The sequence below is a fragment of the Amblyomma mixtum genome, chromosome 9 (assembly GCF_055824585.1).
Source record: "Amblyomma mixtum isolate Tamu chromosome 9, ASM5582458v1, whole genome shotgun sequence".
NCBI lineage: Eukaryota > Metazoa > Arthropoda > Arachnida > Ixodida > Ixodidae > Amblyomma > Amblyomma mixtum.
The window spans coordinates 66,497,324-66,525,194 of NC_143020.1; the positions used below are offsets into that span (position 1 = coordinate 66,497,324).

Below are 27,871 nucleotides of genomic sequence, written 5' to 3' on the forward strand. Positions count from 1 at the left end.
TTCTGCGGTTCCGCGAAATCCTAATTTATTATTGCGACAGCCACCGTCTCTACCCGGCACCTGCCAAGGGGCTGAGTAAGGCGGAGGAGCGAACTCTGCGGCGCCTGCAGACAGGAACCCTTCTCTGTCCTGCAATAGCAAAACACTTCGATCCGAACATAGATGGGCGCTGCCCGCACTGTGGAGAGATCTGCGATATCTTTCACATGGTGTGGGCATGTACTCAGAATCCTCACCTTCCCCCCTCCCCCCCCCCCCCCCCCCCCCCCCCCCCGAGAGGCATGGGAGACTGCCCTCCTCAACTGCTCCACACTGGAGTCCCAAAGGGCTCTGGTCAAGCGGGCGCGAGACGGGGCCTCGTCATGCGGTGTCCCGGACTAAGGATACCGACCATGCAGCAGGGTTATTTATTTATTTTTTTAACCCTCAAGCTCTCTTTGATTAAAGTTTTTAACCACCACCACATCACCACCTCCCGGCCATTGTTGTTGTTGTTGTTGTGACTGAGAGAAGGATGAAAAGGAAATTTCACGGGCCTGCCTACTGGCTCCAGCCGAGCCACCACCGCTGCCACGTGCAGACAGAGGAGAGTTAGAACATCAGAGGAAAGAGAGAAAGGAAAGAAAAAGACGCGCGTCGCAGCAACAACTGCGTCCGCCGGAGCGGACGCTGCTCAAAAAACAGATAAGCGGCCGAAGCCGCGCTCGCCGAAGCGAGAACGGATCCGGCCATTTCGAGGCCGGCGAGCTTAATTTATACGCTTTCTCAGACGCGCCGCTGCATACAGGTGGCAAGAAAGAATCGCTTCTTAAGCTCCTGCCAATGGCCGCCAACCGAAACAAGGCCTGCAAAGTCGCCCTGCGAATGCACCACACAAACAGGGGGCGCAACTAGAACGCTGTAAAAAGTTAGAAATTTCGGCAAAAAGTTTTGCTAAAATTATTTACCTATTTTATAAAAGCTGGCATGAAAATATTTATTTATTTTTGTTGTTGTATAGCAGTTTAATTTGTACTTTTATATTTATTTATATGAGTGTTTTGCTCCCCAGATTCTGGCGGTGCTGCAGTCGCGCTAAACCATTCTCGGGCCCAGCCTTCGCCACCACTGCAGTACTTACATCGGCTTTGCAGTGCCTTTCCATCACGTTTTCTTGCAGCGAGCATTAGACACACTCAATGCCTCCCTCAAGTACGCAATACACCCTGGTCGGGTTCTCAGCTGAACTGGACTGGAAGCCACTGCGCTTCGTCAAGCCGCTTCCACCGAACAGAATATGCAGCGCCTGCGGATTGGTGCCCAAGATGACCGCCTTCCTTCCGTGAATGCACGTGCTGTGCGAGTCTTGCTACAAGCCGTGCGCGCAGGATGACTTGCCTGCGTGTCCCCTGGACGGCTACGAGTGCCAGGACGAGGACGTCGAGTGGAGAGAATTCCCCGTCGGCGACCTCCTCAGAAGAGAGGTAAGCTGGAACGGAATGAAGCAGTTATAGCTGTGTGAGCGACTTGCATTTGGGTGAAGGTTATCGTGGAGCGGTACAATCAGCACAGGTAATAGGACGAATATTGGAAATAGTTCGTGTCAACCATTCATTATGGCCCCGCCGCGGTGGCTCAGTGGTTACGGCGCTCGGCTGCTGACCCGAAAGACGCGGGTTCGATCCCTCCGCGGTGGTTGAATTTCTTGAAGGCGATATTCTAGAGGCCCGTGTGCTGTGCGATTTCAGTGCACGTTAAAGAACCCCAGGTGGTCGAAATTTCCGGAGCCCTCCACTACGGCGTCTCTCATAGCCTCAGTCACTTTGGGACGTTAAACCCCAATAAACCACTAAACCAACCATTCATTATGGACCATCAGTTAATTGTTCCTCTGGTGGAACTATCCAAAGGCTGGTCTTTTGTAGGACCAGCCTTAACCAATACGTGTCCAATATTGGGCGATTACCTGTGCTGCTTCGGGGTGCCACCCCCAGCCATCTGTCGAGCGTTTGTGTCGAAGTGTGGCCGTGTCCAGTCATAAACGTGAAAAATTCAGGGGGCACTTTGACCCTCTAAAGTGCGTAGAGGCGAAAGCGTTTTCGGCACCACTTTGACTGCCTCTGTGGCACTGGTGACATCACCAATGGATGACGTCACACATAATTGATGACGAAGTAATAACAAATTACTAATTAGCGGCTAATTACTGATTAATGACTAAAGATTAATTGACTGCTAATTAATGAAGCTTAAGCTTCGCCTTTAGGAGTGGAACGCGACAGCGTGTTGTAGCGCTGCCAGAGAGTCCACGGAACACCACTCCCCGTCTGACGCGATGCCTTGCCCTTTGAACGCAACGCTTTTTTAGGATAGGAAATGGCGCAGCCATTCTCTGTCATCTCGGTGGACACCCGAAACGCACCGTACAGGAAGGGAGGAAGTGGGAGTGAAAGAAGAAACAGAAAGAGGGGCCGTAATGGGGAAACTGAAAATTGCATTTGAGGAAAGGAAATCACGCAGTAGCTGTCTCGCATATCTCAGTGGACAACCGTCAAAACGCGGACACGGCTGCCGACACGGCTGCCGACGCGGCTGCTAACGACAATATGTGGCATTAAAGGATGGATGGATGGAAACAACTTTATTACACACACAAAAAAAAATCTTCCAGGGTGGTCCCCTACTGGTCCAGAAGTCCACGGGCTAGTGCTTCACGTAAAGCCCGATCCACTAGCCATTTTTGGCCGGCGGGTTGAGCGGTCCGTAAAGCAGCCTCCCAGGAAGAATGGGTGGGATTGGGGATGGGGGATACTGCCTTTGGGGAAGGACATTCCCAAAGGTAATGGAAAAGTGTGGATTTGGACACGCCACAGGTGTTACAATCATGCTTTCATGCTCATGCTTTCATGAGAGGCGGTGGGGTGAAATAAAGCAGCCTGTCTGCAATTGCCGCCATGTGGCGCTGGATAAGGGCGACAAGGTACTGTGGGGTGGTGGCAGTGTCATGCAGCTGAATTTGTAAAATGTGGTAATTTGGTGATATGTAGAGAGGACCGAAGGGGCTTCTTGCGCAGGGTTGGGTGCCTGATCCTCCGGGGTCCGGGAGGAGAGTTCTCGGGCCAGCGCATGAACGCGCTCATTACCGGGGATCGAGGCATGCCCAGGGACCCACGACAGAGTAACCGTTCGGTCGAGAGAGGTGGCCGTGGTAAGAATACGGTGTGTTGCCGGAGTCGCCACGCCCTTTAGGTAGTGGCGGTACGCGGCCTGTGAATCTGTGCAAATTTGTTATGTTTTTGTCAATGATGGAGTGGGCCAGTGCAAGTGCAATGGCGGCTCCTTCCGCCTCTGCAGGCGAATTAGTTCGAATAGTGGCGGCGGCCCCCACTGTGCCGTCTTCATAGGCTGCGACGGCCGTGAAATGTCCTGGTTTAGAATTTTGTGCCGCGTCGACATAAAGGTTATCGGAGCGGTTGCTGTATGTTTTGGTGTAATAGCTCGCTCGGGCCTGCCGCCTACCGTGATGGAGACTAGCACTCATATTGCGCGGTAGGGGCTTCTGATATATGTGATCCTGCGTGCGCAGAGAAATCATGTAAGGTGTAGTACTTGTTGGGGTGGGAATTGGTGGATTGAGACGTAGCTGTCGCAGTAGGCATTGTCCTGTTTACGTGCGACTCAGGCGGACTAATTGGTTGGTGCGTTGAGCCTCTATTAATTCGATCACTGTATTGTGGGTACCAGTGGCCAGGAGACGTTTCGTGCTAACCGTCCCTGGAAGACGTAAGGCAGAGGTGACAGCCGTGCGTATTAGGATGTCTGCCTGTTGTCTTTGCCGCTGAGTGAGTATGTGGTATGGAAGGTGGTATGTAATGCGGCTAATGATTAGTGCATTTGTCATAATGAGGGTCTCGCGTTCAGACAGCCCATGATTGCGTGCTGCCACCCGCCTGATAAGTGCAGCGACCTGTTTGGTCTGTCTCTGCAAGAGCTGAAGGGTGGCGGTTGCATCGAGTGTGTTGTTAATTAGAAGGCCGAGAATCTTCACCTGAGGCACAATGGGCACTTAATTCCCGTACATGTGCAGTTCAATCGGGGGGTGACTGGGGAGGGGTTTCAGCTGCAGGAGTTCCGATTTATTTGGAGAGCAACGGAGGCTTGTGTTTGCTAAATGAGTGGTGGTGATGTCTATGGCAGATTGCAGGATATCCTGAGCTGTTCCAAGGGATTCTCCCGTTGTCCAGAGGGTTATATCATCTGCGTATATGGCTGTGTGGAGCCCTGGGACAGCAGCAAGGGCCTTTGCCAGTGGCGCTAGGGCAATGTTAAAGAGTAAAGGTGATAAAACCGCCCCTTGTGGGGTTCCCCGGTTAGGCAGGGGGAAAGGCTGGGAGGCAATATCCCCAAGGTGGAGGTCTGCCGTACGCCCCTGAAGGAAGGCCCGAATATATTGCCATATGCGGGTGCCACACCCCGTGGTGGCTAATGTCGTCAGGATATGATCATGGCTCACTGTGTCGAAAGCTTTATGGATATCCAGGGCCAGTATGGCTCGCGTAGAGGCTGTACGACGCTTAGTGCAAAACAGGGAGTCTTTAAGCGCGAGAAGTACGTCTTGCGCCGAGATGTTTGGGCGGAAGCCGAATTGAACGTTTGAGAGAAAGCCTGTTGTTTCTAGGAATGGTTGCAGGCGATTGAGAATGACATGCTCGAAGAGCTTGCCGACACAGCTCGTGAAGGAGATGGGGCGCAAATTTTCAAGAGTGAGGGCTTTGCCCGGTTTGGGTATAAATCGCATGCTGGCATGGGTCCAGGCTGATGGGAGCGTCCCAGCTTGCCAGTGATTATTAAAGAGCTCCGTGAGTTCCTGGATAGAGACATCGTCCAGATTGAGTAGTGCCTTGTTGAGACGCGGGCTCTCAGTTGCCGTCGGGACGCGGGTCCACTGTCGCCGACCAGCCGGAGCAATGAAGAGACGGGGGGTTAAGGAGCAGCGTGAAAAAAAAGGTATATGTATTTACATATTTACAAGTAGCGAGAAGCACGATACATGGCACGATGTATCTCAACAGGAAAAAGACACAGACACAGGAGACGGGAGCCCTTAAATAGAGTCGCCACAGACTCCCGCCCCTTATCATCCAATCAGGAGCGTCCTGTTGGCTGATTGGCTGGCAAGGCTTGAACGCCAACCCGGGTAGCGTTCCCGTAGCTGTCCGGCCCGAACGCACAACGCGCTCCACAATGACGACGCGCAGGCTCGGAGACGCCGGCTTGGACGCCGTCCTTGGGGAGCGTCTCTGTAGCTCACCGGCCGAACGCGCAACACTGGGAGCGTTCCGGTGTTAGAAATTCACGTTCACAACAGCTCGCCCTCGCCCGGAAAATCGTGCACGAAGGGAAGAGGTCCGCAGCCACTTCGCGAAGTGCCGAGGTCGGGGCTTAGTCTTTGTCCGCCGGCCGTCATCTGCTCGCCAACCGGTCTCTTCAGGTCTGGAAGGGAGGTGGTCTGGACCGGACACAACAGCAGCCAGCAAATGCCCTTCCATCTCCCCAGTGATCTGCCAGGCTTCCATCTTACCAACAATTTCGCTGACAGGCGACAGGTTCAATCGCGAGTGCACTGTCGCATCACAGACTTCTTCGCGAGTAGAAAAAAAAAATTAACAGCCCATCCAAATCCCTTCTATTCCTTTCCCTTTTTAGAAGCATCGGCTTAAGCCATCTGCGTTGGCGTTTGCCTTTCCTTTTTTGTACTGAACCTCGAAGCTGAATTGCTGCAGAGCAAGGCTCCAGCGCAGGAGGCGACCATTTTTGCCCGACATGCGTTCTAGCCAGGTTAGAGGACAGTGGTCAGTTTGTACGATGAACTTCGTACGAGACACGTAGCAGGCAAGTTTTTCTATCGCCCACGCCAGGCACGCGCATTCCTTTTCAGAAGCGCTGTATGCTTCTTCCCTGGCAGTGAGCTTCCTGCTTACATAAAGAATTGGGTGTTCATTCCCTTATCATCTGTCTGGCAAAGCACAGCACCCATTCTTCTGTTCCTCTCGTCACACTGGATTATGAACTGTTTTGTATAATCTGTTTTGTATAACAGGGAATCCTTCATCAGGGCTTCCTTTAGAGTGAGAAAGGACTAAACCTCAAACTGACAATGTACAGAAGTATATATGCGAGATCCAATCCGTTTGAAAACCATGCTTAGACTCAAGGAAGGTACTCGCTTCTATTCTTCAGTCGCGCCCTGCTCGGTCGCTGACCGACAGTAGCTTTAGCAGGCGGTACACGACAAAAACCGAAGTTCTTAAGTGGGCGCTGACCCCTGCGAGCTCCAGACGCCACACGACAATGATTCGTTCCGCCCTCGGCCGCGCGTCTCCAACGCCTGAGCAGCACATAAAAAGTTGAATGCGAGAGGGAGAGGATGATCGAATATGAAAAAAATGCCTGGGTGCCTTCCTTTCTCAGTTCCTGAACACCCTTCCTTTCCTTTTTTTCCCAGGATTCTTTCACGCGGTAGCAGTGCGCTCTACTTTGTGGCTCACTGCGCGTTTCACTCCTCGTGCAAAAACTTCTGCAGTGTCGCCACAATGGGGCAGGGGGCATTCGCTTTCTTTGAACCCATCTAGTCAGTTTGGCCTGCGTGCGGTGCCTATCACATCTGGAGTGCCGTGGTGAAAGTCTTGCACGATTACAATGTTGACGTGCCTTCACCCTTATGACGTTTTTGGCCCGTCCTTTGTCCTTTCTCTGTGGACTACCACTTGGCTTGGCTCTCCTTGCACGCAGCCGCTTTTCGGAAACTGCCCTAGCAGTTCTTTCTTGCACACCTCCCTTTCTCGTGGTGCCCTCACCCTTCACGTCTGCTTTTTGACTCAGCACCGAGCCACCTTTCCCATTTGGATTTGAACTATCGGCTCGCGCTTTCGATGAGTCACGGCACGTCGTAACCTCAAATTGTTCCGACTGCACTTTACTTTCCGCTGAGTCTAGCAACCTGCTCTCCTGAGGATTGCTATCCGACCACATGAAACTAAGTACCTGGCCCGCAACTCTATCTGAACCACTCCCTTTGGGTAACGTTGCGTTCTGGCCTGGTGTTTCAGCGACGCACTCAGGTGACTCACAGTCACTCTGATTACAGCAAAGCGCCTCCAATAATTGGCTACTGTTGCTCACCAGCCGCATCGAAGGAACGTCTCCTTTGAATCCTTCACTGCGCTGGCCTGTGAGCTCACTACTCTCTTCCTGAGAGATAACTGACTCACTGTTAAAAGCAGCATCTGCTTCTGGGTTTAAACCTTCCCTGCCGTTACTTCCCTGAGCAACGGTTGTGTCCTCAGCTGACCAAGCGGGGTTCCTAGGCTGGTCGCTGACACACAGATGGGAGCGCTGCCCCCTTTTATCACTTCGGACTTTAGCGTCCGCCTCTCCTTTTGGACGGTCGTCCCCTTTTACTGCTCCGGCATTCTTAAAAACTGGCTTCGCGCCTGTTTCGTCTGCTCTATGCCTAGCGGGGTACCGTTGCTTGTACCTGTTGCTTGTACCACGACTTTCAAGCAACACGCGGCGTGACGCATACTCTTCCGCGAGTTCAGCAGCCTTCTCAACAGTGTTTACCTCGGCCCTGTCGAGAATCCACCAACGCATTCGATCCGGAATTGTGTCATAAAACTGCTCTAGACACATGCATTCCACGATCTTCCCTGCGTCCGCGTGAACGCCTGCGCTCTTTAACCACTCCACTAAGTTTGTTTTCAAGTTGTAACCAAACTCGAGGTAAGACTCTTCTTTAGACTTAGTGGCGTTTCTGAAACGCTGTCGAAAAGCCTCGGCAGACAGGCGGTACCTCTTTAGGAGGCTTGCCTTCACGGTCTCATAGTCCTCCGATTCTTCCGCACTCAGTCTCCCGATCGCGTCCGCTACCTTACACGGCAACAGGCTCAATAGTTGCTGTGGCCACCCATTTTTCCCAAGATTGTTTTTTTGGCATGTCCTTTCAAAGTTCACCAAAAAAATACCGATGTCCTCCCCTAGCTGGAAGGGTTGCATGAAATCTTTAATTTTGATTGTTTCCCTTCCTCCTGGGCTGGGGAATGGTGGCTGAGCGACGCCGGCTTCGGCTCTCTTCGACTCCACGTCCAGTTTCTTTAGGTCAATTTCCTGCTGTCGGCGTGCTAACTCGAGCTCCTTCTCTCGAAGCTGAAGCTCTCGATCACGTTGCTTCTGTTCTAGCTCGCGCTGTTCTTTCTCAGCCGCTTCCCTTTCCTTAATCAATTCCCATGTCTCGATAAGCTCTTCATCGTCCGCACCGCAAGAAATTATTGCCTCTATGATTTGCGGTTTCCGCATGGCCTTCCCAAGCTCAACCCCTAATTCTTTGCTGATCAAAATTAGATCCGGCTTTTGCAAAGATTTCAGGTCCATGATGCGCTCAGACACTCGACCGATCCCCTATCTCTTCTTAGCAATGCGTACAACAATCAGTACTCACAACACTGCCAAAGAAAGCCTGCCAGCATTGACGCTAAATTCAAAAGCCTGGCAAAATACCTCAGGGAAGAAAGGTCGGACACTCACAGAGCCACGATCATTTGGTCCACCAACGTGGGAGCTCTTGCAACTGCGAACGTTGCTAGGCGATGCGAAGAGCTGACTTCGATCCCACCGCTGCCATCCAGTTGTTGAGACGCGGGCTCTCAGTTGCCGTCGGGACGCGGGTCCACTGTCGCCGACCAGCCGGAGCAATGAAGAGACGGGGGGTTAAGGAGCAGCGCGAAAAAAAGGAATATATGTATTTACATATTTACAAGTAGCGAGAAGCACGATACATGGCACGATGTATCTCAACCGGAAAAAGACACAGACACAGGAGACGGGAGCCCTTAAATAGAGTCGCCACAGACTCCCGCCCCTTATCATCCAATCAGGAGCGTCCTGTTGGCTGATTGGCTGGCAAGGCTTGAACGCCAACCCGGGTAGCGTTCCCGTAGCTGTCCGGCCCGAACGCACAACGCGCTCCACAATGACGACGCGCAGGCTCGGAGACGCCGGCTTGGACGCCGTCCTTGGGGAGCGTCTCTGTAGCTCACCGGCCGAACGCGCAACACTGGGAGCGTTCCGGTGTTAGAAATTCACGTTCACAACAGCTTGTACGTTATGCCATCCGACCCCGGCGCCGTAGAGCGGCGAATACTAAAGAGTGCTCGGCGGACTTCGTTTAAGGTGATGTCGGCATCAAGTTCTGGGTTAGGTGGAGGTAGATTGGGTGGATCTGCCGACTGAAGAGATGTGGGTATATAAGTGTCCCGTAGTTGGCCAATTACGTCGGTGCCCTTTTGGAGCTCTAGTTGTATTAGACGTTGTGTGTTTACTTGTGTCTGAGATTTAGTGGTTGTTGGATCCAAGAGAGCGCGTAGGAGGGACCACGTGCGTTTAGTGCTTAATGTACCCTTGAGGTCGTTACAAAAGGTTGCCCAGTTTGCGCGGGCTAGCGTGTTCGCGTATTCTTCTGCCTCGCGAGTGAGAGCGGCTATGCGGAGTCGCAATTTACGATTGTGTCGCTGGTGACGCCAACGCTTGAGAAGTCCCTGTCGGGCCTCCCATAGATGAGCCAGATGCGGATCAACCTGCGGTGCCTTAGGGGTATTTTTAATGCTTTTGCTGTTCGCCTGGATGGCCTTCACCAGACGGTCTGTCCAGTCAGTGACAGTACGGGGTTCTGTTGAATCAGTTGCCAAATATGAGCGCAATTTATCCCAGTCAGTGAGAAGCTGCGAACGAGGGTTGAAAATCTTGGAATCACAAGATATAATAGTGGAGACTGGAAAGTGGTCACTTCCAAGGCTATCCTGGAGCACCGTGTGAGATTTAACGATTATGTTCGGTGTGGCCCATGTGAGATCGGGTGTGGTGTCGCGGGTGACGCTTGTGCCAATGCGAGTGGGTACGGTGTGGTTTGTGATCACGCTAAGGTTGTAATCAGCCATTGCGGTAGAAATCAGGTTACCTTTGGGGGTATCCGAGTTGTATCCCCAGTGCGTGTGACGTGCATTAAAATCACCCACCACAAGAAGGTTTGAGGAACGGAAGGATCCCAGGATACCCGGAATAACTCTGCCTTTATCTTTAGGATTGCTGTATATGTTAATAATAGTGAGGCCATTTGTGTGTCCTGGTGAGCTGAGCTCTATCGCGGTATATTGAGTGGCCTTGTAGTCGGGCGTGTTTGTCGGTGTGCGGTCTAGTACCGGCATGGATGCGAGTGTCAGGATTGCCGTACGTGGTGTAAGGGCTGCTGTGTGATAACCGCGGATATGAATGCGATTTGTTTCCGTCTCTTGCAGAGCGATGACATAGGGGGGATTAGGGGAGTTTGCTATATATGCGGCTAGTTGTGCTTGTTTTCGGCGTATGCTGCGACAGTTCCATTGCCATATAATTGTTTCTGCTGGTGTGTTGGACTGGTGTCGCCGCCGACGTTTTCGCGTGTTATTGTTCTGCACCATGTTGCTGGTCTGGATAGAGTGGATGAGGACCGGCAGCGGGTTCAACTGCGCGCTGCTTGCGAGGCAATTCCTGATGCGGTACAAGTTCGAAAAGCTTGTTGATGCCGGCTTCATGTTTTTCCAAGCGTGTGTTAATCGTAGCTTCTATCCTGTCAGCCATGGACTGTATCAACTGTGCCTGGGCTAATATGAGCTGTTGCTGCATCGCTCCGAGTTGTTCAGCAACTATAGTATTTATTATGGTAGTGATTTCTGAGCGAAATTCAGCGGAACGTATGTACTATTTAACCGCCTCTTGAGGTGTAATAGGGGAGTCAGGGTTTCGAAAAGAGGTGGGAGTGGAGGCTGCTTGGACGGACAACTCACCGCTTTTAGCAGAGCCGGCTTCTTTCTCGGGTGTAGCGTTCCGGAGTGACTGCGTCTCCTGGGTCTCCTGGATGTGGGATGCGCAATCACTGGCTTTCGAGGTACAGGCCCGTGGCTCGGTGGCGTCTGTCTCGGTACCAGTGGGCACCCGAAGGGGTTGAAGTTGTGCGAAATCGCGTTGTGAAGTTTTATATCCGGCGTTCACGGTGTCCACACTACGCTTTTCCGTGTGGTCTTTGCTATCTTGGTTGACCGACGGTTCTGAGGTCTCGGTCTCCATGGTCTGCTCCAAAGGTGTCTGGGCACCCGTGGTGGCCACTGGGTTTTCCTTCCTCAGTGGTGGGAGGGGTGGCCATTGTTCTGTGCTTTGGTTCCAAGCTTTCTTTGGATGGATGGCGAGTGCCTTGCTTGGACCGTTTTTCCGATTCCCTTTCGTGGGAAGTTTTGTGCTGTTGCTATATCCTTGAAGTTCTCCCGGCCGGTCGGCTTGGGTTTGGTTAAATTTGGGCCGATGCTCTGTCTCGAGCTCCTGCTCAGTCTTGTTCTTCTGCGCATTCTTTTGCTTCTGCTCAGGCTTTTGGTTCTTCTGCATTTGGCTCTGTGCAGCAATGTCTTTATAAGGATGACGTCGGATTGCGGGTTCATCAGCTTTGCTGGTCTTTTTCCCTCTTGTGGTGTAGTTCTTCTGTCTTGCCGGGCAGTTCGTGTCAATGGTGGAGGGGTCCGATGTGTCGCAGACGATGCAGTACTTTTTGCAATCGACATGTCCTGGTGGAGGATTGCGTACTCCGCAATTGTAGCATCTTTTCTCCTGCGGAGTGGGACAAATGTTAGCACGGTGCCCTACTTTCAGGCAGCATCCGCAAACCTGCATCACTGGTCGGAATGGTTTGCACCTGTATTCGATGCCGCTGAGGTAGACAAACCGTGGCACTGCTTTGCCTTCAAAGGTATATAGACATGCCCCCTTGGTGCCGAAAGGCCTCGCTTGAATGATGTTGATTTGTTGGGGAGTTGTTTCCGTGCAGTTTAGTAATTCCTCTTCTGAAGGTATCGGTAAGGCGCCGATAATGATTCCTTTATATGAGTTATCTGGTGAGGCTGCATAAGCGCTCATTGAATATTCCTTTCCTCCTAGATTGATTGCTTGGATGTTGCATATCTGTTCAGTGAGGTCCGGATCTGGGGTGCTCAGAATAGCGATGTTTTGCTCTGGCTTGATCCTGACTCTGGCCTCGTGGGTCAATTGGCGGCTGAGCTTGAATTGCAAAGCAGCAAGAAGTGACCTACCGGAGTTGCTATGCAGCGTCACCCCTCCACGCAGACGTATTACCACCTTGTAGTCATCATGCGGCAGCCTCGGTAATTTGATGGGGCGTGTGGGTCGTGATCTTTCGGCAGGTGTGTGTGCTTCTGCCTCCGTTACAAGTTTGAATCGTTTTTTGCGGGCGTCGATCATCCTGAACCATGGCGTCGCCTTCGGGTAGGCTTCAGTCCTGTCTCGTTGCGTCCCGTGCGGTAGGCCCCCCTCCGTTGTGTCGGTGGTAGAAACTCCGGGCATGGCGTCCTGGGTATCCATGTCGGCAAGTTTGCGGACTCCCTCCGTTGCCGTGGACAGCGAGCACGACCCGCTGTGGCTGGATGGGAAGGCAGCGGCGTCGGCCATATGAAGCGTTGACGTGGAACGCCGCTCCGCCGCGCGCCGAGGCGGCGTTAACGTGGAACGCGCTCCGCCGTGCGCCGCCAAGAGGGGTTAGGCTTAGTGCGGCGACTCCGCTTCGGAGATCTTCGTAAGGTGCTTGTGCAAAATACAGCGTACTCACGGACAAAGGAGTCCTCGTAAAGGTCCCTTGGGTGTTCACGAAAGCCTGAGGTAGGAATTTAGGGCGCTATGATGGGTAAGTGGGAAAATAAAGGCGAAAGTTCACAGCGCCCATGTGAAGCGCGTCCGCTCCGCTCGGCTCCCCCTGGTGGCGTTCCTCTTTCTTCATCTGTCTCCTCGGCACGGCGCGGGCGTTTGCGCGCAGCACGTCGCTCCAGCGACGCCTTGTACAACTACTCAGACATGACTAAGCGGAGCGCGCCTGAAGCGCCCCGTGTATCGGCATTAAAGGCTTTCGCCTCAAATTGTGGTGCATGACTTCGCGGAATAGAAGAGAGAGGGAGAGCAATCCTGCTTGGCCTCTTCGATTATCCGCCTCTGGCTGCCCACGGGCTGCCTGAGCCGATTTTGGACGATTTTGTGCTGGCAACGCTCGGGCAACTAGCAGACGACGGAGAGGTGGTGTGGTAGCGAGAAGCTCGAGTAGCCATTTTTATATAGTCTACAAGGAGCTACAAATTCTCGCTTCATATTACGATCGCATACTTCTGATTCACATAATATTCCGGCTGTTAATTTCGTGCGCCCGGCTGATATTGCGATGGTGGTAGGGGCCTTTCACGAGAGGAGCCGCAGATTCCAGCTCCGAGCACACGCTCAGACGCGCGCGCATATATGCATGTGCTGAACGTGTTTTGCGAGGTGTTATAGTTGAGCACGATATGATCGTCATTACGTTCGGCTCAGTGCAGAGGCGCATGTGATTTGAGAAACGCTTGACTGAAACATATCCTTTATTAAAAGCCCTCACGAGCACATTGCTCGAGGCATCTCTGCGGGCATATATGCGGTCACACAGTTACTTACAACAGCCGATCAAGGCGAGTGCCGATTCTGACATCGCCAACTGTTGTACAGCTTGATGCACGGACCTTATGCCACATTTGCTTAAAATATCTGAGAGGCACCGTAGCCATTCATCTCCTAGCGTTTGTCTCATTAAGGAAATAAGAGCCAGTTCTCTGCGGTTAAGCGGGCATTACAGATACGATACGCAGCCAAATTTGTACAGTAGACCTGCTTGTTCAAGATGAACATTCAACAATCCGATATGCGCTTCTGTCGAGATTATGCGTGCATTCCTTGCCCGCAGCAGAAGCCGGTGGCCGACAGACTGTAGTTGAACGGAACGTTTCCCGATCCTTTTCTGATTACAGCTTACAGGAAGCATTTCACTAGCGTAGAAATCGCAACGACCACAGCAGCGTCATGCAGGGTCGATCATCTGCGGTCATACCAGCGTAGAAAACAAACACGCGATAATTTGAAAGTACGGCGTGCTGTTTGATAAGCAACGCACGGGTAGTTTTTCCCTCCGATGAGGCGCCGACTAAAACACGTTAGATTGCGATTGCTCATCGCATGTTTTTGAGGATTTCTCGAAGCTTACACAGCACACTCTGCACCGAAGGCACACGCTCGCATTGTCGTCGCCAATGTATACTGGTGCGAGGTGATCGGCTGTTTGTCCTGCAGTCTGCGGCAGCCGTCAATAAGTGCAGGTTGTTTTATTGCGAAAGCAATACTGCTTGCAGTTTTCTGCCATCGATGGAGGTTCATCCTTCGCTCCGGCGGAGCTGCGGCGCGCTATGACGTGACCGCGTGACGTCCCGACAAGAGGAGAGCTGGGGGCCCAACTCGTCTCATTGATGGAGGCTCATTCTTCGCTCCGGCGCAGGTGCGGCGCGCTACCACGTGACCGCGGGACGTCACGATAAGAGGAGAGCTGGGGGCCCAACTCGTCTCATCGATGGAGGCTCATCCCTCCCCCCGGCGCAGCTGCCGAGTGAGGGCGCTCGCTAGACTTGGATAAAACTGGCCTGCGGCTGTGCTCCTCGCAGTGCTGTGCTATGTCGGAGGATGCGTACAATGCGAGGCTGTAACGGTGTGCCGCGGCCAAGCGACGGCGCCGTGCCGAAGAAACAGACGAAGAAAGGGAACAACGGTTGGCGAAGCAACGTGCGTATGCTGCAGAATGGTGAGCACGCCGGTTTACTGCGGGTGCATCTACAAGTTCAGAGTCAAGTTTAAACGAGGGTAGTTTCATGGACGCTCTTAATGCTGAAAAAGAATCTCTGAGTAGTGCGGAGCGATATAATCACAAGAGAAGAAAACGCCGTGCGGAAGAAACGCCGTGCGGAAGAAACGCCGTGCGGAAGAAACGCCGTGCGGAAGAAACGCCGGAACAGAAAGAAGAGCGGCTTGCTAGAAGAAGAGTGCAGTATACAGCCAAGAAGAAAGAGCAGAGCATTGTGGTGATTCGAGACGGTGACATCGTGGCTCAGCGACGTGCAGATCAAGAGATAAGAGTTGGCGAGTTCGAGTTTGCTGCGCGTGAATTCGAGAAATGAAACTACCAGCAGAACCAAGCGCAGCCAGGTGTTATTGCTTTCGCAATCAGCCAGGCTTAACCAAGCTAAGCCTTCAGCCAATTTTTTTTTTATCCCTAGCAGCCTATTAGACAGCCGAACGCAAAGCTACGGGGCTACGAAGAGCATATGCCCTCCGTGATCCGCGTATTGCATGCCGCCGTGATTGCCGGCTGACTGGTTCCGGTGGCAGCCAGCCCACGTGACCATGACGCGTTTTCCTTTAAGAGGCGAACTTTCTGACAGCCAGCGGGCTGCCCGAGCGCGGTAAATCGAAGAGGCCCATGAGTGTGTTTGTCTAGAGAGAACGTGGAAGTTCGGCGCTTTCATTCCATTCCGTGCCCCAACACGCAGCGCCTAAGGAGACCGTGCATCACGACGTCGCAGCGCGCCACAGCTCCGCCGGAGCGAAGGATGAACCTGCATCAATGGCAGAAAAGTGCAAGCAGTATTGCTTTCGCAATAAAAAAAGTAACGAAAATATTCCCCTGCGCTCCTCAGTTGCGGCGGCTGTTGACTTCCTTCTTGTGTGTGTCAGAGCCCATTTCTCATTGGTTGCAACTGAGAGAAGAATGAAAAGGAAAGTGCACGGGCCTGCCAACTGGCTCAAACCGAGCCACCACCGCTGCCACGTTCAGATAGAGGAGAGTTAGAAGATCAGAGAATAGAGTGAAAGGAAAGAAAAGACGCGCGTCGCAGCAACAACGGCGTCCGCCGAAGCGGACGCTGGCTGAAAAAAACAGATAGTGGCCGAAGCCGCGCTCGCTCCACCATTTCTCCTTCCATCGACAGCTATATATATATATATATATATATATATATATATTGTGATGAAGAAGTGCCCGCGCGGCACTATATATATATATATATATATATATATATATATATAATGTGATGCCGAGACAGCAAAGACGAAGTCGTGATGAAAGAAGCAGGCGGAGGAAGATGAGGAAGTGGGATTAAAACAAAGGCTAGGCAATCGAGCGGACGCTCAGCTCAGCGCGTCTCTGTGTCAGTCTTTACAATGGCGCAGTCGACCAACGTCGAGCCCGGCCCGGACCTCCACGACCCGTCGCTCCTCCTTCGAAGCGGCCGGGCAGTCCCACGGCCGGCTCCCTCGGCGCCTGGAACCCCTCTTCCGCCCGAGAACGGCGTCCATGCCTCCTCGGCGGATTCGGCCTTGGCCCTTCTTCCCGAAGCCCTCTCCATCATCCGGGAGTTATCTGCTTCTTTGACTGCAGCGCTTGGCCGCGCATCACTGTCCTCTGGATACCCAGTAACCCCGATACAAATTCCGGAGTACCGTGGATTTTCTGACGACGCTGAAGCGTGGATTCAAGTGGTCGACGCTGCTGCCCGGCGTTTCGCCTGGTCTCCAGCCACCACGCTCGCCGTCGCTGAAGACCATCTCCGCGGTGCCGCCCGCGCCTGGCCCCAATACGAAGGCCGCCGCTACACCACTTGGCCGGCCTGGACCTCTGCACTTCTTGCCGCGTTTACACGCCTGGCCTCTGCGCACGACGCCAAACTCACGACGATGAGAGCGCGGCGCCAGGCTCCAGACGAAGACATCGCCCTTTGCAATCAAGATAAGGTACGCATTCTTCAGGCCTGCAGGGGCCGCACGTGGCCGCAGCAGGCGTTGGGCTCTGAGGCGCCCATTGCCGCGGTGGAAGCATCCGAGCTCCCGCGGGTCGGCTCCAACACAATCGTCAGTCCGCCACCGCACTCACCGCAGCCGACGAGCGGATACGCGTCCTCCGTGGTGCACCGCTCTCAGATGACCGCCTCGCTCGCCGAGGTGTCGGCAGTTCCCGGCCAAAATGCAACCAGCGCTCCTCCCAATTCCATCGGGAGCGCGGGCTCCGTCTCAGCAGTGCCACCGTCCTCGCTGATGTCTCGGGCACCGTCTCATGGACCGATGAGGCATCCCAACATTCCGGCATCGACGCATGATGGACACCGCATCGGTCAGCCCGCGGCGCAGCCGCCTCCTGCAGGCAGTGCTGGGTTCATGACGCCACCTTCGCCACGGCACCGGTGCTTCGCCAGCTCGGTGACGGCGGCTCCGGGCTCAGTGGCTATCAGCAGCGTCATCGGATGCTCAAGTCCGAACAGTAATTGCCTGGGTAGCATGCCGCCTGGAGTGCGGTCGCCTGGGTTGCCGCCTCAACTGATGACGGCCACTCCAGGACAACCGCGTCCCCTGCTGCCGGGACGTCAGTTTCATGAGCCAATTTTCCCAGACAACAAAATCCGGCGCCAGCCTGTTTCCAGCGTGGACTTCAGCGAAGAGGACCGCATCGACGAGGGTTACGAGGCCCTCAGCGGAAAGCGGACCCCTCCAGTGTCCCAGCAACTTCCGGGTCCCGCTCCGGACGCAGGCTACCAGTAGGCCGTTCGCGGCTGCCGCCTTCTCCGGGTTCCAGGGTCGGCAGCGGGCCATCAGTATCGCGCCTCCTAATGTTCCAATTCGAACGAGAATTGGATGCTCCCACGTCCCCTCCCGTTAGAGAGAGGCTGCATCAGGGCAGGCAGCTTGATGAGAATCGAGAAGATAGTCCACCACCGGCGTCGCCCTTGATGCGTCGACGCAGCTTCGAACACACCACCTTGCATGACGACCTCGCAGGGACACGGTCGAGAGCCTGCAACTGTCCGGGTACTGTCCTGGTCTGCCGCGGCCCTCCACGCCGATCCACCAGCGGACGACTTCGCGGCGCCTATGTCAGGGATGCCGACGATGATATGGACGGCCTGTTCATGATCAGAAAGGCCAAGAGGAAAAGAAGGAAGAGAAGGAAGAAGAGAAAGAAGAGAAAGAAGAAGAAAAGAAAGTGGAGGAGAAAAGAACCAGATGAGAAGGCTGAGGAAGTTCCGCCTCCAGCCAGGCCTGCTCCCCTGCTCCTCCCCCTATTTCGACGCCAATGGACGGGCCTCTAGAACTCAAGCTTCCCGTCGTGTTTGTCTTCGGCGGCCCCGGCTGCGGCAAGGGTACCCAATGCGAGTAGATAGCGGCCAACTACGGCTTCACGCACATCTCTTCTGGTGACCTGCAGCGGGCGGAGGTGCAGTCCGGCAGCGACCTGGGCAAGGAGATGAACAAGATCATGACGAAGGGTGAGCTCGTCCCACTGGTCACGGTCTTGCAGCTGCTGAAAGGAGCAATGAGGAAGAGCGTGGCGACAGCCAAAGGTTCCTGATTGACGGTTACCCCAGGAACACCGAGCAGGGTGACCGCTTCGAGGCTGAGGTGTGCAAGTGCACCAACCTGATCTACGTCGAAGTGAAGGACGAGACCATGAAGGAGCGGCTGCTGAAGCGGGGCGAGACGAGTGGCCGCGGGTACAACGAGGTCTGGGTGCGACGCGGCCTACAATCAACAGGGCGTCCGCAGTCGTGGCCGAGTGTGATGCCGAGACAGCAAAGACGAAGTCGTGATGAAAGAAGCAGGCGGAGGAAGACGAGGAATTGGGATTAAAAGAAAGGCTAGGCAATCGAGCGGACGCTCAGCTCAGCGCGTCTCTGTGTCAGTCTTTACAATATATATATATATATATATATATATATATATTGTGATGAAGAAGCGCCCGCGCGGGAGCCGGACTGCTCTCGGCGAGCGCGCGCTTCCTTTTGGTGCCGTTGGAACCAATGCCTGTCGGTGAACGCCGTTCCGCGCTTTGTGCTTTGTGTCGAGCTGTGCTTTGTGCGTTGTACCCGAAAAACCCATTACAAGTGGTGGAGGTGGACTCTGATCCCGTCCTGGAGCTGAGAAACGGCACCGTTACCACCCAAATGCCGAGAAACACATCCCCGCCGCCGTCATCGGTTCCGCCAGCACCTGTTATCTGCGCTGGCATGCCTTGGCAGCGAGACCCAGCTGTCTTCAGCGGCACAGGCGACAGTGATGTCGAAGATTGGCTGGCGTCCTACGAGCGGGTAAGCACGCACAACCGCTGGGACGATACCATGAAGCTTAACAACGTTATTTTCTACCTTGCTGACGTCGCCAACTTGTGGTTCCGCAACCATGAAGCAGACATAACCACCTCGTCGGCTTTCAAAACGAGCTTTGCCGAGGTATTTGGCCGTCCTGGCGTGCGCAAACTCCGCGCTGAGCAGCGCTTGCGTGAGCGGTCGCAGCAGCCAGGTGAGACGTTCACCAGCTACGTGGAAGACGTCGTAGACCTGTGCAAGCGCGTCAATTCTGAGATGACTGAAGCCGATAAGATCCAGCACATTATGAAAGGCATCGACGAGGACGCCTTTCAGATGCTTCTTGCCAGGCAGCCGGACACCGTTGCCTCCGTCATCAGCTTGTGCCAGAGCTACGAAGAGCTGCGCAAGCAACGCGTCCTCACTCGTCGCCCTATGCGGCAGGCCGAGGTACTATCTGCGGATGCCATGGTCGCTGGAGAACCCCAGTTCATGCAAGAGGTGAAGCGGTTTATCCGTGAAGAAGTTGCACGTCAACTCGCGCTCGTGCATGCGCCCCCAGCTCCGTCACCAGCACTTCCACCGGCCTTTCAGCAGACCATCCAGGCACAGGTCGCAGACGCCCTGCAGATCGCGGATGCCATGCCACCAGTCCCCCAGCAGGCAGTGGCTGCTCCGCTTACCTACGCCGCCGTCCTGTCCCGCCCGGCTCCTCATACTACGGGCAATTTCTCCGACGCCACAGCAGCTCCGCCGCCCTTGGCACCACGACCTGTCCGGCCGTATCGGGTTCCCGCCCGTATCGGGTTCCCACCATCGTTGCCGCACATGGCGTCGGCCCCCCTCCCCTACGGTCGCCCATGGCGCACTCGGGACAACAGGCCCATTTGTTTTGCCTGTGGCATTGCCGGACATGTCGCTCGCTACTGCCGCAATCACTCTTATTATCCGCCTACTGACGTCATGACGCACTCGGCATACGGGCCTCACACGCAGCGGTACCGCATGCAGCCTAGTTCGCCACCATCTGCGTTCACCACTGACAACCAGTCCGCAACGCCGCACCGCTCCCATTCTCCGCGGCGCCGTTCCATCTCTCCGATGCGCCGCCGCGCCAGCCCCAGTGAAGCGGAAAACTAGTGAGCGCAGTTCACGAGGCAAGAGCTGCGCCTTCGGCGAACTTTACAAGGCCTCTGACGTCCCCCGCCAATGTCGTTGATGTAGTAGTAGACGGTGTTGCGACGTGTGCCTTGATAGACACCGGAGCAGCCGTATAAGTTATAGACGTGAAATTTTGCCGCCGCATCAAGAAAGTTCTGACGCCATTCCCTGGTATTTTACTGCGTACTGCTGACGCCCAGCAAATTCAGCCGCTCGCCGCTTGCACTGCACGAGTTGCTATCCAAGACGTCATCTACGCAATTGAGTTTGTGGTGCTCTCCTCCTGCTCGCATGACGTCATTCTTGGGTGGGACTTTCTGTCGGAACACTCTGCTGTCGTCGACTGCGCCCGTGCTGAAGTCACACTCTCCGTCCTACCCGACGACTCCACTGCCGAAACCGCTGAGTATCCGGACAAACTTCTTCTTTCCCATGATGTCGAACTTCCTGCTTCCTCGTCCGTTGTAGTCTCCCTGTCCTGTATCTCTCCAGCCGACCCACCCGACACAGCTGTACTCTTTACTCCCTCGGAATTGTTCGTTCGCCGCAGGAACCTACCGCTTCCCTTCGCTGTCCTCACAATGACTTCTGGCACCGCAACCATGCTCATCAGCAATCATCAGCCCACTCCTTTGACTCTGCTTCGTGGTGAATGCATTGGTTACGTAGCATCGGCTGAACTTCTACAAGTCGTTGACGACGCCCAGGCCGCTCCTACACCGTCGCTCGCTCACTCCGGCTCCCCTGTCACACCGACCACCCTCTGATGTTCTGTACAGTGCTATCGATGGAGACCTTCATTCGGCGTGCTGTGACCAGCTGTTCACCCTTTTGTGCGAATTTCGTTCGTCTTTTGATGCGTGCCAAACTCCACTCGGCCGTGCTTCCGCTGTCACCCATACCATCGATACTGGCGCCCATCCTCCTCTGCGCCAGCGACCATATCGCGTGTCAGCTCAGGAGCGTCGCGTCATCACCGAGCAAGTGGGCGACATGCTGGAGCGCGGGATTATACAGCCCTCGAAGAGCCCATGGTCTTTCCCGGTCGTTCTCGTTCGAAAGAAAGACGGCTCTATCCGATTTTGCGTGGATTATCGACGGCTGAACACTGTAACCCGGAAAGACGTTTATCCTCTGCCGTGCATAGATGACGCCCTCGATTGCCTACAAGGAGCAGAATTTTTTTCGTCACTCGATCTGAGATCTGGTTATTGGCAAACACCCATGGCCGACGATGATCGCGCAAAAACAGCATTCGTCACGCCTGATGGGTTATATGAGTTTAGCGTCATGCCATTTGGGCTTTGCAATGCCCCTGCCACATTCGAAAGAATGATGGACAATGTCCTGCGGGGCCTACGCTGGAAGACGTGCCTCTGCTACCTTGACCACGTCGTCGTGTTTTCGGCCGACTTTTCGACGCATCTGACTCGCCTGCGCCAAGTGCTCACTTGTCTCACCACCGCAGGGCTGCAATTAAATTTGAAAAAGTGCCATTTCGGAGCTCGCCAACTGACCATCCTCGGTTTCGTCGTCTCTAAACACGGCATCCTTCCGGATCCCGCACAACTTCGTGCGGTCGCCGAATTTCCGAAGCCGTCCGCGCCCAAAGAACTGCGGAGTTTCATCGGTCTATGCTCATATTTTCGCCGCTTCATCCGGAATTTTGCCACCATCATTTCACCCTTGACGCGACTTCAAGCCCAAAATTCCTTGTCGTCGTGGTGCTCCAAATGTGATGATGCTTTCGCTACAATGCGCCGGCTCCTTACTTCACCACCCATACTTCGCCGTTACGACCCGGACGCTCCGACCGAGATCCACACGGATGCTAGTGGCATTGGCATTGGTGCTGTGCTGGCACAACGGAAGCCTGGGTTTCATGAATATGTCGTCGCCTATGCCAGCCGCACACTTTCTAAAGCCGAGATCAATTACTCCGTGCCCGAAAAAGAATGTTTCGCCATTTTGTGGGCAATAACCAAATTTCGACCATATCTCTACGGCCGCCCCTTCGACGTAGTCACCGACCACCATGCTTTATGCTGGCTGTCGTCCTTGAAGGATCCATCCGGCCGACTTGGTCGTTGGGCACTGCGACTTCAGGAGTACGACATTCGAGTCATCTACCGTTCCGGACGCAAGCACTCTGACGCCGATGCCCTCTCCCGCTCACCGCTACTTGCCAACGATGCGACAATCTCTAGCATTGACCCCGTGTTCTCTTCGTTACGCCCTCCAAACATGCATCTGGAGCAGCGCAAAGACGCCTGGATAACCTCTCTCGTGCACCTCCTCTCCGGCCGCACTACGTCAGCGCCCTCCCGCTCGCTTCGACGTCAAGCCCGCCATTTCACTTTGCAAGACGGTCTTCTTTATCGCCGCAATTACATGCCAGATGGTCGAAAATGGCTGCTTGTCATACCTCGCCACTTACGTGCTGAAGTCTGCGCATATTTTCATGCCGAACCCCAGAACGCCCATGCTGGTCTCTTAAAAACATACACGCGCCTTCGGCACCGGTACTACTGGCGCGGCATGTATACCTTTCTACGAAAGTATATTCGCTCATGCCTTGACTGCCAACGCCGCAGGTCACCACCGCAGCGCCTTTCCGGGCCATTGCAGCCTTTACCTTGTCCTGCCCGTCCGTTTGATCGTGTGGGCATCGACCTTTATGGGCCTCTGCCGCCTTCTACTTCTGGTCACCGCTGGATTGTCGTCGCTGTCGACCATCTTACGCGCTATGTCGAGACGTCCGCTCTTTCGACGGCTAGAGCCAGAGAAGTCGCTTTCTTCATTCTTCGCAACCTCGTTCTTCGCGACGGTGCTCCCCGCGAGCTTCTCAGCGATCGCGGCCGCGTGTTTTTATCCGACGTTGTTCAGGCGCTTCTACAAGAATGTCGCGTAGTTCACAGAACAAGCACGGCGTACCATCCTCAGACGAACGGGCTGACCGAAAGGTTTAATCGGACGCTCGGTGACATGCTCACTATGTATGTCACTCCCGACCACTCTAACTGGGACCTCGTACTCCCATTTGTGACGTACGCCTACAATACCGCCGTCCAGTCTACTACAGGGTTTTCGCCATTTTTCCTCCTTTATGGACGCGAACCTACCTGCTTCATTGACACCATTCTCCCCTACCATCCTGACGCATCTGACTGCTCGCCTGCTTCTGAAATCGCCAAGTACGCCGAAGAATGCCGCCAACTAGCCCGATCCCTCACGTCTGACGACCAACATCGTCAGAAAGAACGGCGTGATTCTGGTCAACCCTTTGCCCACCTACCCGCCGGCTCCTTTGTTTGGCTCTGGGTCCCTTCTGGTCCTCCTGGCCTGTCGTCCAAGTTCCTCACCAAATATCACGGCCCCTACCGTGCTGTCTGTCAGAGTTCCCCCGTGAACTACGTTGTGGAACCTTTGACACCCTCCTCTGACCACCGCCGCCGTGGCCGTGAAACCGTTCACATCAGCCGCCTCAAGCCCTACCACGAACCCGTGATGTGTACCAAGCCGTGAGTAGCCAGGATGGCTCCTCCTTCGCCGGGGGCCATTGCGATGAAGAAGAAGTGCCCGCGCGGCAGCCGGACTGCTCTCGGCGAGCGCGCGCTTCCTTTTGGTGCCGTTGGAACCAGTGCCTGTCGGTGAACGCCGTTCCGTGCTTTGTGCTTTGTGTCGAGCTGTGCTTTGTGCGTTGTACCCGAAAAACCCATTACAATGCTAGTTTCTGGGGTTTAACGTCCCAAAGCGACTAAGGCTATGAGAGACGCCGTAGTGCAGGGCTGCGGAAATTTCGACCACCTGTGGGTTCTTTAAAGTGCACTGACATCGCACAGTACACAGGCCTCTAGAATTTCTCCTCCAAAGAAATAATTCAGCCTCCGCGGCCGGGATCGAACCCGCGTCTTTTGGGTCAGCAGCCGAGCATCATAACCACTGAGCCACCGAGGCGGCTATGCGTGCGTGCGTGCGTGCGTGCGCGCGCGTGTGTGCGTGTGCGTGTGTGCGTGTGTGCGTGTGTGCGTGTGTGTGTGTGTGTGTGTGTGTGTGTGTGCGTGCGTGCGTGCGTGCGTGTGTGTGTGTGTCACTTTCTGCGTTTCGCAGCGTCGCCGTTTTCCGGTGAAGCCAGCGGTGGACATCACTGTTTAAGCTGCGAAACGAATGGAGAGGGAGCTTGGAAAGGAGAGGAAAGGCCATAACTGCCCTCTTGGAACAGTGAACACCTCAATTAAGCTATTTGGCGGTTGTGCTAGAAACGCGGCGCTAAATCCATAGGCCGTCGGCGAGCATTGTTCATTGGCGTTGGCTTTGACAACGTTTTACAGGCGCATAACTGCCCTCTTGAAACAGCGGACACCTGAATCGTGCTTTAAACTGCAGGGCGGTAGTGACCGATGTGCGCAGCATGTGTTGGCATTGACAACGTTGTGCCAGAAATGCGGCGCTGAAGCCATAGGGCGTCGGGGTTCGTACAACATTTTACACTCCGATCATTTTAAGGAAAGGGTATGCGCATAACTGGCTCCCCGGGTCAGTGAACACCTGAATCGTGCTTATAGGTAAGTGGGTTAATGACAGAGAGATGTGGGCTGTATGCGTTAGCGCTGACGGTGAGAGAACACTCGCGATCAGCCTTCAACTGCCACCTGACAGGGTGGCAGGGTGGGTGGGGACTGCAATTTAGATATAAACACAAACAAGAGTTTCTTACCACTTATGCAGGAGAGTATCCCGTTCCTCTCCCTCGTAACGCCACCCACAGCTGTAGCAACCTCGCGAAATACTTGTATAAACCTCGTATTTGAGAACCAGGCATTGGTGCAGCAAGTCGAGCATATATCCATCTAGATCTCCAACAACAAAGCTTCCTTCATGACAAGAACTGTTAGTGGAGTGTTACTTGAAGAAGGAATATGTGTGAAAAATAAAAGTTCTTTAATCGTACATACATCTCTTGCTCGAATTCTTTGCCTCAATCTATCGAAAAGCTGGAACAGCTGATGAGCTGCACTCCAATTTCATATTAGGAAGTAACGTAATCGCCGGCACTTTTTTCTTTACCAATCGCTATTCAGGAAAGAAACATTGCGCTTGGCACGCTTAGACACTTCGCATGTCATTCTAGACAGCCTTCTGGCAGACGGCTACGTGCGTGAGGGTACAGTGCCTAATAACAAGTTCGTGTTATGTGCCATTTCACGTACAATATCTGTACTTTTACCACGAGAAACACTGTAGTTGAGAGCTTTGTACAATGTTCAGGCCACCCGCAGGTCTTTAACGTGCATTGAGAGTGCCATTCATACAGAAATTTTATTTCGCCTCGATCTCAATGGAGCCGTAACTGCCTTAATTCGGTCCCATGTTTAAATGACTGAGCGGTTTTATGGGTTCAGAGCATAATGAGTGCTCTTAAATAACCGTCTCTGTTTAGTGCAACATGTCCCGGTTGCCCATTGTGGCACAAGTGTTTGTTCAGCCGCATCCACTATCAATCATTCAAGTTTACTGTGGAATAGGCAAAATTTCTTAGGGCATGCAGTGGTTGAGATTTCTACTATTTTCTTTTTTCTGTTTTTGAGTTCTCGACTGGATTACTCATCTATGTGGTTGTAGAGAGGAACTACTAGTATAGAATGCACTCAGTCCCCATGCCACTTTGTGGACGGATCGTCACTCTTTTGGCAATATTACAAAGCATGGATAGTACAAATGTGCCCAATAGGAGGAAAATAGAATTAACGGGCATGCTTGATACTCACAAGCCTTTACTCAAGCGCAGTGTTTCTTGGAACGGTAACAGTGCATTTTAAGAGGAACGGCAATTATTAGCATAAAAGAGGTTGTTGAGAATGAGAGATGATTAAGCCACACATACTTACATACAGATGCTGCATGCTTTACATTTGCAGGTGAAGTGCTGGAACGAACAAAGTGGATGCCAGTATGTGGCTGGCGTTTCAGGGATCTCCCAGCATTTCCAAAAGGAATGTGGACATCACTCTGTTCGCTGTCTCAAGTGCTCAGCCACCGTTCTCCGTTGCAGCATGGTGGAACACCTGAAGTCAGGATTTTGCCACTCAGAACATCCCCATGGATCTCAAGACGAAACGCAGCCCGGTTACGACGACGAGACTGTGCTAGCTACTAGAACCAGAGATGCATTAGGAAAGCACGTGGATGAAATAAGGGAATATTTGATGCGAATAGCCGGTGACATCAGCGCACATAGCAACTTACTAGACGAAATGTCGCATGCAATCAACATGTTGAAAGAATCCCAGAGTGTGCATATGGCAGAAGGATTCGAGAGACTCTGTGAAAATTTATGCCAACTCAAAGGCGAAATCAACGAGTGTAACGAAAGCCTGAAACAATTTTTGGTAACAAGAATCGATACACTTAATCTTTCCGGAAGCATAAAGTCACTTCAGGAGGCAACCAAGAAGGAACTGGCTGATGTGGCGAGCCAAGCACGAGACAACCTCTCACAGATGACAACTGCAATTGAGACTGTGAAAGCGTCAACAGGTGAACACATTCAGAAGGCATTAGACCTGATGAAAAATGTTCAGCTGGATCAAAAACTTGGTCTGGCAGTCTGCGTGTTTTTAGTACCAAATGTGAAATCACTTCAGAAGACTGCAATGGAGAAAGGTGAAGCTGTGTATGACAGCGAGAGGGTATACCTGCGTGGTTACCATCTATTACCTGGGGTTGAGTTTACGAAAGAGGATAGATCCGTTAATCTGCATTTGACGCTACAACTGCACAAGGGTGACTTTGACGACTTTGTTATATGGCCGTTCAAGCAGAAGATGAAGTTTAGCATCGTGCACCCCCAAAATGAAAGCGGAGAGCTCATTATTTGCACCGGACCTGATCCTGACCAAATATACTACCCAAGGCCAACAACATCCGAAAACGTTGGCGTCGTCTACACTGGGAGTTCGTTTAATACGCAAGGTCTTATCGACGGCGCTTACGTGGAAGACGACCAGCTTCGAGTAAAATTGGAGCTCCTCCTGTGATCAACGTTTCAGTTAAAAGAAACTGTAAATAAAATCTGCATTCAATCAAACGACGCGTGTGGGTGAAGCAAAATGAAAGACAAGCATATTTTGTTGTTAGTAAAACTTAGTTGTTTGGCTATTCGTGCTTTCGTAAACATTTTTTACTACTGTTGGAAATGCCGCATTTAATGCCCAGCGAGCTGAGCTTAAAAGAAGAATATTTTGTTCTCGCCACTATATAAAAACTAGTGACGTCGAGAACAAAACCAGCTGCATGGTCTTAGCTTCAAAGTGAATGTCAGTGTAGCCTGGTTTTAGAGATCCGTGAAGAAAAGTGTCTGGACGACATCACAGTTTGCCAGTAAAAGTTTCCGGCGCTGGCAATACTACTTTGTATTTTCATAAAAAGGTACTTTTGTAGTTAAAGTAACATTCTTGTCCTTGCACTCTCATAATATGATATTGTGCGAAAGGTTAAATTTGCCTTCAGTTCAACTTTTAAAAAAGTATTTTGAAAAGATATGTATTGTTTAATATCTTTATTTAAAATACCTTACGGGGCCTAAAAGGGAATTGAGTAAGGGGGCAAAAACAACAGATTAAGCACAATATGAAGAATTAGTTAATTACAACGCGCAATACAAGGCT

The 27,871-nt window shown here is 53.1% G+C and overlaps 1 protein-coding gene, 1 long non-coding RNA gene and 2 pseudogenes across 3 annotated transcripts; 3 read left to right on the forward strand and 1 right to left on the reverse strand.

Moving 5' to 3' along the window:
* Positions 1–1,088: 1,088 nt before the first annotated feature.
* Positions 1,089–27,241, forward strand: LOC149329440 (TNF receptor-associated factor 3-like; annotated as a pseudogene). Its single transcript, XR_016285568.1, has 2 exons — positions 1,089–1,463; positions 26,123–27,241. The product of XR_016285568.1 is annotated as a TNF receptor-associated factor 3-like (transcript).
* On the reverse strand, positions 4,963–12,818 carry LOC149329441 (uncharacterized). The gene is made up of 2 exons (XR_016285569.1): positions 10,857–12,818; positions 4,963–8,707 (listed from the first exon to the last, which is right to left on the reverse strand). It is a non-coding gene; the product is annotated as an uncharacterized LOC149329441 (long non-coding RNA).
* On the forward strand, positions 16,132–18,588 carry LOC149329442 (uncharacterized; annotated as a pseudogene).
* LOC149329443 (uncharacterized) lies at positions 18,903–20,281 on the forward strand. The gene has a single exon (XM_089561200.1). The coding sequence runs from the start codon at positions 18,903–18,905 to the stop codon at positions 20,181–20,183; it is 1,281 nt and encodes a 426-aa protein (XP_089417326.1). The 3' UTR covers positions 20,184–20,281.
* Positions 27,242–27,871: the final 630 nt, after the last annotated feature.

Excerpts from the sequence above, each read along its gene's own strand:
- LOC149329443 (XM_089561200.1), top strand. The coding sequence starts at position 18,903 with ATGCCGAGAAACACATCCCCGCCGCCGTCATCGGTTCCGCCAGCACCT.